At 44.8% G+C, this 17,060-nt stretch overlaps 1 protein-coding gene across 1 annotated transcript; it reads left to right on the forward strand.

Moving 5' to 3' along the window:
* Nucleotides 1-1,266: 1,266 nt before the first annotated feature.
* Nucleotides 1,267-15,291, forward strand: rab3ab (RAB3A, member RAS oncogene family, b). The gene is made up of 5 exons (XM_042111573.1): nt 1,267-1,352; nt 6,952-7,179; nt 11,580-11,698; nt 11,786-11,910; nt 12,238-15,291. The coding sequence occupies exons 1-5, from the start codon at nt 1,347-1,349 to the stop codon at nt 12,426-12,428; spliced, it is 669 nt and encodes a 222-aa protein (XP_041967507.1). The 5' UTR covers nt 1,267-1,346; the 3' UTR covers nt 12,429-15,291.
* The last annotated feature ends 1,769 nt before the right edge of the window (nt 15,292-17,060 follow it).

A 17,060-nucleotide genomic window follows, 5' to 3' on the forward strand; every position in this document is an offset into this window, starting at 1 on the left:
TGTGCTCACAATTTAGTAAATTGTGCACATGTTTTACTAAATAGTACACTCATTAGACTAAATTGTGTTCACATTTTACTAAATTGTGCACATGTTTTACTAAATAGTACACTCATTTGACTAAATTGTGCTCACAATTTAGTAAATTGTGCGCTCGTTTTACTAAATAGTGCGCTCATTTTAATTGTTGTACATTGAACACACAATTGGGTAAAACGTGCGCACAATTTAGTAAAATATGTGCATGATTTACTAAATTGAGAGCACAATTTAGTAAAATGAGCGCACTATTAAAGCTGCAGTTTGATCATATTCACTGAAACCGACGTTATGCTCCGACAGAACAACATAAATCAGCCGGTTTTAGAAAAAACAACACACTTCTACATCCACCTAGAGCCTGTTATTTGTTTTGTAAAAATCCACAGCTTCCGGTTCTTCTGGTCCAATCAGAGCAGGGCTGTGTGAGATCTGACTGTCAATCACAGTCTGGTGCGCACTGACGAGCACAAACTCGATGAGAGGGAAGTCCCCTCAATCTGTCAGACTTGCCAACTGCAGCTTTAAGTAAAACGTGCACAAGATTTAGTAAAATGACCACACAATATACTAAACTGTGCACACAATCTAGTAAAATTAGCGCACAATTTACTAAAATAAGCGCACATTCTCTCGATACACAAAAATATCTTGCAATGACACCTCCTGAGCTCCGTATTATATAATATTACAATATTATCATCATAGTTTTCATACGGAGTGGTCACTTCCTTTTTCCACATTCATATAAATAGTCTGAAATAAATTAATACAATGTTGTCCTGAATTACCAGAAAGAAGCACTGGTAAACCACATTGGAGATGGGCCTCAGTGGTCACATCTCTATGAAAAGTACTTTATCTCACTTCCATTCCGAAGTAGGCCTATGTCTTCCCCTTCACTATACAAAGTCACCTAAGAATGTACACAAGGGCCTGGTAGAGCAGACAGTCTCATTTGAATATCATCTTCAACTGTGGCTACAGTGCCAGTCACATAAACATAGTTTAAGGCCACACATTGTGATATTCAAATTTGTCTTTACGATTAACAGCCTGCGTCTGATTAATAATGAAGACACTAAGGCGAGTACACTAAATAATATATGACTAGGTTTAACGTCGTGAATATTTAAAAAGAGCTGCGTGACGAAAACGACTGTGATAGGTAGTCTTAGCTATCGATCAACTCCCAGCTGCGCACACTGCCCACCCACTCGAATCGTCATTTGTCCGTCAAGTGACGATAGTGTTTCTGCAGGTGCTCGACTAGGTGCAGCGTTGGCGCATTTGGAGCTAAAAAATATATGACGGTGAGTTGATGTTTACATGTGCCTTTATCGTCGACTGAAAATTGTTATTGGATAGTGAATCTTATTATTTGCTCTTCGCGTGGAAATTGTCCTATGTAAATGTAAATCGGGAGGGAAAATAACCTTCATTTGACATATGATGCTAGAGACAGTGGTGTTATGACATCGTTACAACCTTTATCATTATTTAACAAGCAAGACGTCTTCGTCTTGTTTTATGTTTTGTCTACTTCAACTGCCGTTTGCGAAAGGCGAGAGGAACCAGTCTTTATAGCTGAATAGCCACCTCATTCACGTAGCCCAATCAATGGAGGAAACGTTATCAGCATCCTCGACCATTTGAGTTGTTATGCATGTGCGGGCGTTGGAAATCATTTGTTCAGGAATGGACCACAATAACTAATGTAATCCTCTGGTTTGAATCATTGTCTGATTCGTTATTTTGTACGGGTCGTTGTATTGCATATAGGCTACTATATATTTCCTTAGATTGGCATCCATGGTAGCCTCCGCCCCCGAGCGCAATTGTATCCAAATTTATCCTCACACATCTGGGAACGTGGAACCTGCTTAACCCTTTCCGGTTAAGGTCTACGATAAGTGCTGTATGAAACAACATATGTGACCTAATTATCATAGTATCACGTCGATTATATTATCTCTACAAAACGGGTTCACAATCGGTATATTTCTAGTAGCCTATGTGGCGCTCTGCTGTTTCCTTGCGTCAGTAGCGCAAAATATGGCAAAAGCAGGCTAGAGCCACCACAGGTTCAGAAGTAAGGCGTGTTATGTAACAATGTTTGTCGGGGTGAAGACGGGCAGCCTTTTCCCTAAATAAGCCCTAGCAACAATCAATATAGTGCTCAGTGAATGAAACCCCAGCTTTGCCGGACCTCAGATGAACCAGGCGAATGCCTTTCGCTCCAGGAAAGCGCCGCTCCCAGGGGTGCTTTACAACGCGCCTGGCTAACATTTGCTAATAAATTAGAGCGTCTCCCAATTCTTGGTCCCATAAATCTGCCAGCCGGCCTTTCTCTCTTTTCCTCTGCGTCCATCCACTTTGTGTGTCCGTAAAAGCGAGCATCAGCCCCCCAGCCTTGCTTCTTGTCCTATAGGGAGTCAGCAGGCCTCCCATTCATTGCTCAGGCAGTAGGAGGGACCTGCTATTTTTAGCTCTGTTGGTGTTTTTCCCCCCTTTTCAGTGGAAATGCAAGGATGGGCTAGCAGGTAGTCTGGCATCTTTACTGTGTAATCTCAAGCACTGCATACGGAAATGCTTTTGCTGTTTGAAAAGGCACATTCTGTTTCTAGAGAGGAATTTCCTTGACTAGACATTTACAATGTATGTAGTCATTTGAAGTTAAATCGGTAACCTGCTGATTTGTGTTCCAGAAAGGTCTATAGGCGATTGGATGTTTAAATGGGGGCAGTAACAGTCCACTCTCTGTCTGCATATCTGTGTGCTGCTCAGCGGAATATAGCCCTTATAGGGTTTCACACTCCTCTTCCAAATGTATCACTTCATTCTTCCTGCACAAAACAATTCTTCCATTGCATTGATGTCTCTCTCCCTCTCTCTGTCTCTCTCTCTGTCTCTCTCTCACACACATACACACACACACACACACACACACACACACATACATTCAGACACACACACACACTCTCTTTCTTTCTTTATCTCCCTCCCCACTGTTGATGACCTCAACGTGATTCGCATGTATCCATGTTGTGCCATGCCATCTGCCTCCCATGATGCTTTGCTGCTTGAGATGTATATGGCAGAGCGTAGTCTCTGGGTGAGTCCGAGGCTTCATAAAAGCCCCGAGTGCCATTAGGAAATGTAGATTGTCTTAGTCACTGTGACTAGAGAGAAACCAAACGCACCTTCCTCCTCTCAGTGTTTCGCCACTCTGCTTGGCCCCGCTCCCCCCCTCGCATTCACAGCGGCTTGAGAGCTGCATCCTCCACACACAATAAGCAGCATTGCATCAAAAGGACCGGTCATTAAGACCGGGCTGCCCGGAGCAGAGGACAGGAGGGGCAGGGTCACATTGCAGCAGGATCAGATACCCTATAATATAATGTAATGGAAGTATGGGTCTTGGGACGTGCTTGGATTGTATTGCATGCTTGACAAAGACAGTGCTTCCACAGGATGTATGTATGTGTGTGTGTGTGTGTGTGTGTGTGTGTGTGTGTGTGTGTGTGTGTCAACTGTCAAGTGTGATCGAGTGAATGTGACATCTGACAGAAAACATGAAGTAATGTAACACTTACAGCGACTGCCAATGCTGCAGCCATGTTGTTGATAGTAAAGCGGCCGCTTGACTGTCTATAAGGCATGAGGAGGAGGCAGTAGACAATTGTGTTCAGAATAACTGGGGTTTAAATGAGCTTGAGTTCAATTCAGGTTTAAATGAACTTGAGTTGGCGGGCTACGAGGGACGTGAACCCAAACATGATGCCCAAGAATGAGAACTAATTTTCTCTTGCTCTGTTTTGGATAGAGAGCAGTTCATTTATATATATGCACGTATATGTATATATATATATATATATACACACGTATATATAATAATAATGCAATTTGCCTGAAGACTAGCCTGGTGTCTTACTCTTACTGCTGCACCTAATCTACACGTTGGAGGAGGGGAAAAGTTCCAACGGTCCTTGTGTCGTTTGAGAGTTTAGAAAAGCATATTTCATTGGATGTGTCGTTTGAGAGTTTAGAAAAGCATATTTCATTGGATGTGTCGTTTGAGAGTTTAGAAAAGCATATTTCATTGGATGTGTCGTTTGAGAGTTTAGAAAAGCATATTTCATTGGATGAGAAGTGCAGCCATGGTCTCCTGTTGTGCTTCTGCACCTCAAGCACAGTAATCACCAGTATATGAGTCATCAGCCAGTATGTGACTAGATAGCAAAGAACTCCTAGATCATGTTCATCATCACACTCTTTATGAAGTTGCTGCTGCATGTCATTATTACAAATGAGCTGTTAGAAATGTTTCTGTTTTTAAAGTATCTATCCAGGCGGTCGTCCGTGATTCCTAGGCGGTGGAAAGAGTTGCCAAACTCCATTTGATCTGCTGACTTCCTCTCAGGTTTCAGAGGAAAAGGCAACTCTCCTGTCCCATCATACCCACCTACCTACGCATATGACCACCTCCACCTCTCCTCAGCAAACTCCATCTTTACTGCAACACTTGTGCTGCTCTTGCTGCTCTTACTAGTAGAAACTCCATCATTTCTTCAGAACTTTGCAGTGCATCTGTGTGGGGAAATGGGACACAGTTTCCCAAAGGCTGTCTAATCACCCTCTTACTAGCTGCCTGTGTTCTCCTGAGTGTCTCACCTGTCAGCCATGATGAATAAAATCATCCAAGTGAAGTGCTGATATATCAGTTGATGTTGCCACTGGTGTATTATATAACGATCTCAATTATTTTAAGTAATTTATGGGGGAAATGTTTTTGACATTTATGGGCGAAATGTTTTCAATAAACTAATCCAGTGTTTCCCACAGAATTGAATTCTATTTGTGAGGTGGGTGACGGGGGTGTTCACAGTTTTGAACAAATGCGCGCTACGTGGTTATGATGCTAACCGGATTTAATCACAATTTAGCTTGTCATCTTCTATGCCAACAACAAGCCTTGCAGGATTTGTATTGTTTTCTTTAGACGTGCAATGCAGTTTTGTTGAGGGAGAGAGACACAAGGAGAGATGCACATAACTCGACAATGAAAGGATTTCATCCAATTGAAGTAGTACAACATTGAAAATCATTGTGCGGTGGTCAATGTTGATATTGTGGTGGGCCGCTACAAATAAGTCAATGTATGGGAAACACTGTGATCCTATTCATTGTAATATTTCTGTCAGGTTTCTTTCCAGATGGTACACATGCTAATGTTAAGATGGCACACATGCTAATGTTAAGATGGAAACCTTTAATTGCTAAGGCTGGGAGTAGGAGAGTAAATTCAGATGCCCAAATCTGTGTGGCTTAATTGGCTAAATCAGGGTAGCCAGCGTCTCCCCTACCTGGCGCTAAAGGCAGGTGAAGCAGGCCAGGTGAGCCAGGACAGGTGCCGGTGGGTCGGTAAGTATTGATTTAATATGGAAAAGACATGAGAGCTGGCTGCCAAGTCACCAGGGTAATAGAATGACTTCATTACTTACCTCAGCAAGGCCATGGTGTTCGGTGTCCTATGCTATGTGTACTTACTCCCCAAGACAAGGGAAACATTGGCCGCCCATGTGTTTCACACAACGTGGATTGATTTGGGGTGGGAAACTGGTAGATAACCACCGTCACTAGAGATGTTAATGGTACCTGCTCGCTATGGTTTGGTGGGGTATGGATGACACTGAAGAGGAGCTATGCCTTGCTATTAAACTATTAATATGCTGATGTATGAGAATCTCTATAAATTTACATGTAATAAAAATCAGATTGATAATGTTTTTTTTCCAGACTGAATAAGAATGAAGCGATGCTGATTGAGGGAAATGTTGTTGTTGAGAAGTACACAAACATCATTGACAAATCCCCTTACACATATAGTGAGGAGAACAGACAACATCACAACTCTCTGACTGAGGAGTATGCCAGGGAGGTGGAGTATGTTTGTCAGGGTGGTGGAGTATGTTTGTCAGGGTGGTGGAGTATGTTTTCTAGTGTCGTTGTGTACAGTGTTGAAATGAGAGCCAGAGATGCTGGTTTGTGTGAAAAGGTGTCTTCACACTGTTACTCTGTGATAGCTACTCTGTGATAGGTCTAGGAAGATTGTGTGTTGTTGCTAATAATGTCAGTTTTGGGAGAAATATTCTAACCTATTTACGCCACAGATACGTTAGCGTTTAGGAGGAGACCGGTGGTGCTGGTGAACCGTCATGTTAGAACGAAACAATGCTGGACTGACGAGGCCGAAGTGATATTGATCACATAGCTCAGCTGTGGTTGCACTCCCTGAGTTTCACTGCAGGGATTAATGACTGTGTTCTATTTTAGCCTGAGTCTGATTCAGCCCAGCTTCACTGTCCGTCCACACCCAAACATAGATGAGACCTCTCCATGCTCTCTATACTCTGTCATGTTTTGCTTTAGTGAGCTGCATGCCAGCCTCATCCTCACCACGGCTGTAGCAGTTGACCCAACACCAGGGTAGCTGTTCCTCCTTGACCTTTAGTCAGCCTCGGGTTGCTCTGTTGAACCCCTTCCACACGATCACTGGCCATTGAGTCTAGAACTACCAGCCCGCTCTTCAGCTTGCAGTAGATAGGCACAGCATCTGATGAGTCTGCTGAATCTCTCACAGCATCTGACCAGTCTACTGAATCTCTCACAGCATCTGACCAGTCTAATGAATCTCTCACAGCATCTGATGAGTCTACTGAATCTCTCACAGCATCTGACCAGTCTAATGAATCTCTCACAGCATCTGACCAGTCTACTGAATCTCTCACAGCATCTGATCAGTCTGCTGAATCTCTCACAGCATCTGATCAGTCTTTCCCCTTACATTTCCCCATGGGGATCAATAACGTATCTGTCTATTTAATCTATCTGTTGAATCTCTCCCCTCAGATGGCCTCAGCAACAGATGCCCGCTATGGACAGAAGGAGTCTGCCGACCAGAACTTTGACTATATGTTCAAGATCCTGATCATCGGTAACAGCAGCGTGGGTAAGACAAGCTTCCTGTTTCGCTACGCTGACGACTCGTTCACCCCAGCCTTCGTCAGCACAGTGGGAATCGACTTCAAGGTGAAGACCATCTACAGGAACGACAAGAGAATCAAGCTGCAGATCTGGGTAAGACAGCACTGGTCAAAACATCCGCATTACATTAAGTGCGTTAAAGGCCTTTAGAAAGGCCCCCCAGGTGATCTGAACTCGATACGTGATTAATTGACAGCGACTACAGCAGGCCCGCAGAGCTCAGAAAAACGTAAACCGCAGAACGACATTTTGTTCTGATGGTTGAAGGGGTCACAGGAGCGGAGGCCCATCGAGACGAGTACCTGTGTGCCAGATGGCCAGTGCATCTCTGCATGTTTAATACGACTGCATGTTGTGGCTTAAACGCTTCTGCACGTAGGAATAAAACACTTGCTCACGTACACCAGCGGCAACATTTTCAGCTGACAAGTATTTAATAAACAAGTATTCAATAAACAAGTAAACAAGTATTCAATAAACAAGTATTTAATAAACAAGTATTCAATAAACAAGTAAACAAGTATTCAATAAACAAGTATTCAATAAACAAGTAAACAAGTATTTAATAAACAAGTATTCAATAAACAAGTATTCAATAAACAAGTAAACAAGTATTCAATAAACAAGTAAACAAGTATTCAATAAACAAGTAAACAATAAAGCATGTATTTTATTGAGCGGCGCCGACCAAAATAGAACTGGATCGTAATCTACAAGGTGCCGGCGAAACGGTTGTGGTGTGTGGTCTGTGGTGTGTGGTGTGTGGTCTGTGGTGTGTGGTCTGTGGTGTGTGGTGTGTGGTCTGTGGTGTGTGGTGCGAAACGGTTGGTCTGTGGTGTGTGGTGCGAAACGGTTGGTCTGTGGTGTGTGGTCTGTGGTGTGTGGTCTGTGGTGTGTGGTCTGTGGTGTGTGGTCTGTGGTGTGTGGTCTCTGGTGTGTGGTGTGTGGTCTGTGGTGTGTGGTCTGTGGTGTGTGGTCTGTGGTGTGTGGTCTGTGGTGTGTGGTGTGTGGTCTGTGGTGTGTGATGTGTGGTCTGTGGTGTGTGGTCTGTGGTGTGTGGTCTGTGGTGTGTGGTGTGTGGGCTTGTAGTGAAGACAATGGAACGGAATGTAACCAAATGTCCAAAGCGGAGTGGACTGCACTCTTGTCATCATCTGTGTGTGAAGACCTTTAGTGTTACCATTTTATTAGAATAATAGAAAACTGTGACGTTACTTGATATGTACATATATAGTATCATTATTTACTTATATATATGCACTTTAATAGAGAGATTTCAAATAGTACTACATAAATCCATAGACCTGTCCTTTTCATTTATGCACAAAAGACATTGATTGAGTATTGCTCCAACCGTTTTGTCTGATTCATTTTTAAAGAGTGAGCTGGGAAATATGGAGCACTTAGAGCAGCTGCATGCTGGCACTGAGGGGTGAAATCAGAGCAGTGCAGGACTGAACGTGCCCCAGTGCAGGGAGCTGAACGTGCCCCAGTGCAGGGAGCTGAACGTGCCCCAGTGCAGGGCAAGCCCGAACTGAACGTGCCCAAGTGAGGTCCAGTCACGTTGTGTAGCGGGGCAGATAGGCAAGAGAGTGGATATCTCATTCTGTTCCCAGCCTGCCCGTGCCCCCATGGCCCTGCAGCAGCCAATAGCGCAAGCGAGAGAGACGTGTGACGAAAGAGCTCCCTTCCCCCTCGCACACACACACACACCGACACACACACACGCGCGCGCCTGCCTGTCCTCTTCTCGCCTTGCTGCGCCGCGCCCATCCCCCAGCTCCCCGTCACAGGGCGGCGCAGCGCAGCGTAGCGCAGCGCAGCTATGCAGTGGTGCAGAAGCCCTCCAAGGCTCCTGTCCTGGAGAGAATGCAAAGCATCAGTTTAGCTCAAATGCTTTTCAAAGGACGTACAGCTCACATGGCATGAGTATACTCACTCACAGTAATGAGGAGGCCATTTTGGGTATGTTTACGATTACTCCCTTGTTGGTATACTATGTGCTAGGGTATGTTTACGATTACTCCCTTGTTGGTATACTATGTAGGGTACTTGGTTACTCAGAGCTCCAGGGGCGGTATGATAGGGATGTTTAGATGCCAAGCCTTGTTTTCCAGTGGCTGCGTCTCTGCCATGAGGCAAATAAAGGGTTAACAAGAAGGATCGTGTGACACACTGGGTGTTGAGTGTCCGCAGCGTCCGGTAGCGTTTCACTGAAGACTGGCCTGTCAATCAGTCACATAGCACGCAGACAGAGGGAGTGTAGGAGTTTGGACAGCTAGAGGATAGCTGGCGTCCAGGCACACACACTCTCTGGCCTTTCAGGGCCTGCTTCTAAAGAGAGGGTCATTTCATTAATGCCTTTCCCCAGTGTTTGTACAGGCAGGAGCGTGCGTACACACAGCTTAAATTGACCCCAACATATGCTGAAGCATATGTCACTTGCCCCTTGAGATGGCAAAATTACCGCTCTTCCCTGTAATTAAAGCCCCCCTTGTCTCCCAAAACGGCACCCGATGCCAGCCTGCATCTTTAATCATTTTCAAAACTACAGAAGCCCATTTTGTGTGGGTTATGTCCTTTTATGATGGGGCTTTTATTTTTTGTATTAAAACTACAGAAGCCCATCTGGACTCCTTGGCTTTCTCATACTCCTCCATCTCACACCATCTCCTCCACCTCCTCCATCTCACACCACCTCCTCCACCTCACACCATCTCCTCCACCTCCTCCACCTCACACCACCTCCTCCACCTCACACCATCTCCTCCACCTCCTCCATCTCACACCACCTCCTCCACCTCACACCATCTCACAACATCTCCTCCACCTCACACCACCTCCTCCACCTCACACCACCTCCTCCATCTCACACCATCTCCTCCACCTCCTCCACCTCCTCCACCTCACACCACCTCCTCCACCTCTTCCATCTCACACCACCTCCTCCATCTCCTCCACCTCACACCACCTCCTCCACCTCACACCACCTCCTCCATCTCCTCCACCTCCTCCACCTCACACCATCTCCTCCACCTCACACCACCTCCTCCATCTCACACCACCTCCTCCACCTCCTCCATCTCTTCCACCTCCTCCACCTCACACCATCTCCTCCACCTCACACCACCTCCTCCATCTACACCACCTCCTCCACCTCCTCCACCTCACACCATCTCCTCCACCTCACACCACCTCCTCCATCTCACACCATCTCCTCCACCTCCTCCATCTCCTCCACCTCCTCCATCTCCTCCATCTGACACCATCTCCTCCACCTCCTCCACCTCACATCATCTCCTCCATCTCACACCATCTCCTCCATCTCCTCCACCTCATCATGCCGACTTCTACGTCATAATACCTGTAGCTGAGGAAACAACGGAACTAAATATATATGTGTCGAAGGAGCTGTGGTCCAAGTAGTAGTGTCAGTGTCCGTACCATATTCTAGTGGAGGTGTCAGTGTCAGTGTCCATACCATATTTTAGTGGAGGTAGCAGTGTCAGTGTCCGTACCATATTCTACTGGAGGTGTCAGTGTCAGTGTCCGTACCATATTCTAGTGGAGGTAGCGGTGTCAGTGTCCGTACCATATTCTGGTGGAGGTAGCAGTGTCAGTGTCAGTGCCCGTACCATATTCTAGTGGAGGTGTCAGTGTCAGTGCCCGTACCATATTCTAGTGGAGGTGTCAGTGTCAGTGTCCGTGCCATATTCTAGTGGAGGTAGCGGTGTCAGTGCCTGTACCATATTGTAGTGGAGGTGTCAGTGTCAGTGCCCGTACCATATTCTAGTGGAGGTGTCAGTGTCCGTACCATATTCTAGTGGAGGTGTCAGTGCCCATACCATATTCTAGTGAGGTAGCAGTGTCAGTGTCCGTACCATATTCTAGTGGAGGTAGCAGTGTCAGTGTCCGTACCATATTCTAGTGCAGGTGTCAGTGCCCGTACCATATTCTAGTGAGGTAGCAGTGTCAGTGTCCGTACCATATGCTAGTGTCAGTGTCCGTACCATATTCTAGTGGAGGTAGCGGTGTCAGTGTCCGTACCATATTCTGGTGGAGGTAGCGTGTCAGTGTCAGTGTCCGTACCATATTCTGGTGCAGGTGCCCATAGAGACCCGGGTTTGAATCGGACACCAGTTTCGTTCCCCTCACCCCATATCGCTCTCCTCACTTCATGTCACTTATCACTGTCCTGTCTGAAAAAAGGCAAAAAGCCCCAAAGATAAACTAATTACGTGTCTAAATACTGATAACACGTATAACTGATTACATCTCTAAATATACTGATAACATGTATAATTAATAATACCATTGTTGGTGCGTGTCCTGTGCTGTTGTTGTGTGTCCTGTGCTGTGCTGTCAATGTTGTTGGCATCTGCCGGTGCTTTGTGTATGTGTTTTAGACACCCTGCTGCACACTAAATGTCCTTTTCTAAGGATAAATAAAGTGAAACTCGAAAAACTTGATATATAAATATGCTTTTTTGCAGGACACAGCTGGACAGGAGCGGTACAGGACCATCACCACGGCCTACTACCGAGGAGCTATGGGCTTTATCCTCATGTACGACATCACCAATGAGGAGTCCTTCAACGCCGTGCAGGACTGGTGGGTACCTGTTTGCTAAAACACGTTTTTAAATGAATGAACCTGTGAAAGCGTAACTACAGAGCTGTTCATTCTGTCGTCCTGCAGGTCGACACAGATCAAAACGTACTCCTGGGACAACGCCCAGGTGCTGCTGGTGGGGAACAAGTGCGACATGGAGGACGAGAGAGTGGTGGCTGCGGAGAGGGGCCGGCAACTCTCCGAACACCTGGGTGAGTTAAGGCATGCCCGCTCTACTCAACATCAAAGTCAAAGTCTGCTTTATTGTCAATTTCTTCACATACCAAGACATACAAAGAGATCGAAATTACGTTTCTCACTATCCCACGGTGAAGACTAGGTTGCAGCCCTACATCAGGAACACGACACAAACGTTCGATATGTGATACCTAACATGGTCATTTGATGCCAGCACAGAGCTTTTGTATGGAATTATTGCGCCGAATTATCGAATTATAAATAACCGAGGATTCTCATAGGTGCTAAAAATAACGACAGGCAGGGTGTAGTTCGGGTTTCACCGTCTGTGCTCATTGCAGGGTTTGAGTTCTTCGAGGCCAGTGCCAAAGACAACATCAACGTGAAGCAGACCTTTGAGCGACTGGTGGACATCATCTGCGAGAAGATGTCCGAGAGCCTGGACGCAGGGGACCCTGCCGTGACGGGGGCCAAACAGGGCCCCCAGCTGACCGAGCAGCCAGCGGCCCCACATCAGGACTGTGCATGCTAAAAACGACAACAACAACAACAACAACAACAAACACTCCCAGTGTACACAGGCTCTCATGCATACAGCCATGTATAGGCACATCCGCACACACACTATCACACACACCATCTCTGCCAGGCTCCCCCTCACCTTTCTCCCTTAGCTAGCGCGCGTCGAGCGGTAGCCGCCGGAAGAAAGAAACGGTTTCTTTCTAATGTGCTCTTCGTCCCCGTCTGTGTCCCATCTGCCCTGTTCTTTTTTATTCTTTCAGAGAAATAGCAAATTCACTGCATTCACTCGTCTTGCGTCAGCATTCCTTGGCCTTTGTGGAAGACAAAGAAAGCCATATATCTGATTGGTTTGGTTTTTAAGGGTTAGTAAATATGGAGAAAACTGTGCTGACATTTAGACCAGTCAGTGGAATATGATGCACATTTTTAATCGAGTTTCATTCTTACTGCCTTTCAAGCACCTTCAGTTGGTTTTAGTTTTCTTTAAACTATATTTTTGTATTTTTTGTGTGGTTTGTGTGTGTGTGTGTGTGTGTGTGTGTGTGTGTGTGTACGCGTGCGTGTTTCTTTATTTCAGCTAAACTTGTGGCATAGAAAATATGAACAAATAGATACCTAAAATTAGAGAACACATATATCTTTATATATTTATTTCAAGGTGTGTATATACATTGTGTATGTTATAGATGAGATACATCTCAAATGAACTTTCAAAACAACAGTAAGTAACGTAAGACTATGACTGGTTTTTGCAAGCTGTTTTTGCCACCATAATGACTACTACCAAAAATCTTCATAGTGCGATACATGCAGCTTTATCAGATAGGCTTACAAAGATTAGCTGGAACATATTGACAAACAGATGCATCTAGCGATGCAAATTTGCATGGGGAGATATCAAGATTTTTCTGCAGTGTAAAAACCCTACTAAATCTAAGATCTGTAAAAGAAAAGGATTTTTATCTATTTTAGCTCTTTCCAATCAGGCTCATCTCTGTATGTGCTCACCATCGCTAACGTGTGGTGTGTGGCCTCCGCTGAGCGATCTGAGGGCTGGTGTGCTTGCTCCGTTGTGGTGACCGTTGTGGTATCCTGCAGCGGCATAAGTAAGATGAAAAACTAGATTCCCTGTGTATGTTTGAGAGAATTGTTGGCATGTTACTGGTTACTTTATTTGCATTACGACTTTTATTTGCAAATATCATTGATTTGTGTCACCTTTGAGATGCAATACATTAAATGTTGTGTTTAAATAAACGTTTCTGTGATGTAACTGCGACCATGGTGTGAGGGGAAAATAGCACTGATTTGATCTTTTATGCAAAAGTGGGCGTCTGGATTGTACTGTGGCGTGGCAGGGGAAGAGAGGTACAATCAATGCTGACATCAGTCTTTTTTAGTCATGTGGTCCCTTTTTGTCATCAATGTGGCGAACATCAACTTCAGTGTATAAATAGGCAGCAGTGGTGATCCATCGTGTAAATGTCAGAGAAGACACATCTGCATCCATTAATTTGCTATACAGATAAGTATAGCTGTTTGCTGTATCCCGAATGAACACATCATTCTTTATGTCACTGGGATTTTGTCCATGTCCCAGTGCATGTGACTGGGACTTGAGTAGGGGCTGGCATGAGTGATGTATTGACTTCAGAATGGCTTGTGCAGACCACAATGGCGAATATTATTCAAAGGAATTTCTCTGTTCTATGAATATGATTATGGGGAGATTGGCTAAATTATACAACTGCCCTGTTTACTCGTCTCAGAAGGAGGGTTTGCAGCAAAGGCAGCGTTTTGATTCTAGTTTAAGCTGTATGCAGATGTGTCGACGTGCACCCCCCCCCCCCCCTGCTCATTCGCTGTGTTCCGTTGCTGCGTTTCCTGACGTTCTTATTCATGTAAATAGATTCACGTCGTTTGATTTAAGAGTGGATTGTGTTGTATTGACAAGCTTGCAAAAATGAAAAATGAAAAAAATGTAAAAATGTTCAGCTTTTGTGTGTGCCTGCTTGTGAATGAATGTGTCACTTTATTACAAAGCAATATTCTGTATAAAGAAGCATCTTTTTCAGTGTTCATGAGATTACAGGCAGTCAAACTCAAATAGATCCGTAAGTCACCATGTGGAATATAGATCCGTAAGTCACCATGTGGAATAGGCTACATGTTTATTCATCTCCGTGTCTTTCATGATCGTATCTGAACAGGCTGAGTCATCTTCTATTGTAACAATGACTGCACAACATCAAACCGTTGGCAACCAGTGAAATGAAAAGCTCTTAACTGTTTTTTTTTAACAGTTGTACTCCCCAGTTGTATGTATTGCAAATCCCAATCTGCAGGGTCTCAGTGATACTCATGTAATGGTGCTGTGTGCTTCAATCTCATGTGTTTAAATGACGGAGGTCTCAGCTTCGCTCACACTCCCAGTGGTTAGAGATGCATCGCCACAATTGCGTACATGTTGGCAAACTGAGCGAGAGGGCTTGAAACAGAGGCTATGCTCCGTGTGTTTAGCGCTCACTGACCCTCTCCTCGCCTGCCTCTTATCTGCTGCTGGGTCATAGAGGTCAGGGGGTCAGCGGTCCAGTTTTGGTTTTCTGTGCCCTCTAGACCCAGCTATGCCCACTAACTCAATCATTCAAATTCTTTCCAAATGTGAGTCAAATGAGATAACATGCTCAGCATTTCTTTTGACCTGGTTTACATCCTTTTTTAAACTTTGTTTTCTAATGTGAGGGAAAAAAAGACAATATTTACTGATATAAAATTTAAAAAAACATGTTATGCAGTAGTTCATGTACTGTTATTACAATAGGGGAAATGGTGTCAAAATGTTAAATTGTGAAAAAAAATATCAAACTGTTGTGGAAATAATTCAAATGATAAATGAATAAATAAAATGAAATAAACTGTGTTGTTACAACGATTTAGTCTCTTGCATATTGACATGTTTAGAAGCCTAGGTAATTGCATCAGATAGATTGCAAGTTACATCAGTGCATAATCATGAATATAATGGAGGGGGGGGGGGGGTGTCATAAAAGTATCCCCTCAGTTGGAATTGACCCCCCAGTGTCGTCTCCCAGTGTTTCTACATTTGGGGCTCCAGCTGTGGCCATTGACTGGGAAGGACTGTGGTGTAATGGTACGTCCTCTCCCACTATTTATTATTGTTTTAATCTGCCTAGATAGTTGTTTTAGCTACTAAACCATGTTTATTGTAGCTATTGTGACACATTGCAGATGAAAGCACTCGATTGTTTTTAGATGATATAGGGATTTGTATATGCTGCTATACCATAGGGCATCCCTCACTAAGCTATCTGATGAATGTAGATTGTGTATGAAAGTGCAGGATGAGAGCAATGGTTTCACATGGTTTTGCAACACAAACCTCAACTTCTCCATGGAGGTAGGTGTGGATATTTGCCACTGAGATACTATCCTCTTGCTGAACTCTCCTGCTGAGAGAACTGAACGACCACTAGAGGGCAGAGTACACAAGACTGCAAACACCTCTTATCTGTGCTGGTCATCAGTGCAGTGCATTATGGGTTGGAAAAAGTCATCCATTGAGAATATGACACATGACAAATCAGATCTAGAGACAAAAACTGGACCGAGGAGGGTCTGTTATATATCTGGCCTGTCCTGCCATAGTTAATGGAGAGGATAAGGCCCAAAGGCACCTATAATCACCACTATTGATACACTGTATTTAGGCTGCATTTGGACTTGATTTCTCACCAAATGCTGTTTGAGCGTTGGTTGACTGGCCATCCTTTCTTCAAAGACAGATATGAGTGATGACTGACAGCCCCCCCCCTTGCGCCTCTTTAACTGAAACACTTGCCATATGCTGGTGTCCTGTTCTGTACCACACAAGAGGTGATTTAAATCCGTATGCTGTTAATTAGGGGGCTGCACTCAAAGACACTCCTCTCTCAGCTCCTCCAAACTTCCCCTGTTATGGCCACCCAGGGGGGCGCCAGGAAGGCAGCGCCCTCATAAATCTCCATTAAGCCCCTGCCACAGGCTCCCGCCCCCACTACTGCTCTATATAGCCCTGCCTGCCATCACACTGCTCTATATATTACTGCTCTATATTACTGCTCTATATAGCCCTGCCTGCCATCACACTGCTCTATATAGCCCTGCCTGCCATCACACTGCTCTATATATTACTGCTCTATATTACTGCTCTTAAGCATTTAACATGTTGATATTTACTACAGGAGACATGATCAAGCCTGCACTGCTCTATATTACTGCTCTTAAACATTTAATATGTTGATATTTACCACAGGAGACATGATCAAGCCTGCACTGCACGTATACTGTGCTGTGTATGCCAACAGGAAAACACATGGGGGGGGGGGGGGGGGGGGGGGGGGGGCAGTGTGGCTGCAAATGCATTAATCCATCAACAGGGGGAGCAGTGTGGCTGCACATGCACTAATCCATCAACAGGGGGAGCAGTGTGGCTGCACATGCATTAATCCATCAACAGGGGGAGCAGTGTGGCTGCACATGCACTAATCCATCAACAGGGGGGAGCAGTGTGCTGCACATGCATTAATCCATCAACAGGGGGAGCAGTGTGGCTGCACATGCACTAATCCATCAACAGGGGGGG

The sequence above is a fragment of the Alosa sapidissima genome, chromosome 12, assembly GCF_018492685.1.
Source record: "Alosa sapidissima isolate fAloSap1 chromosome 12, fAloSap1.pri, whole genome shotgun sequence".
Taxonomy (NCBI): Eukaryota; Metazoa; Chordata; class Actinopteri; order Clupeiformes; family Clupeidae; genus Alosa; species Alosa sapidissima.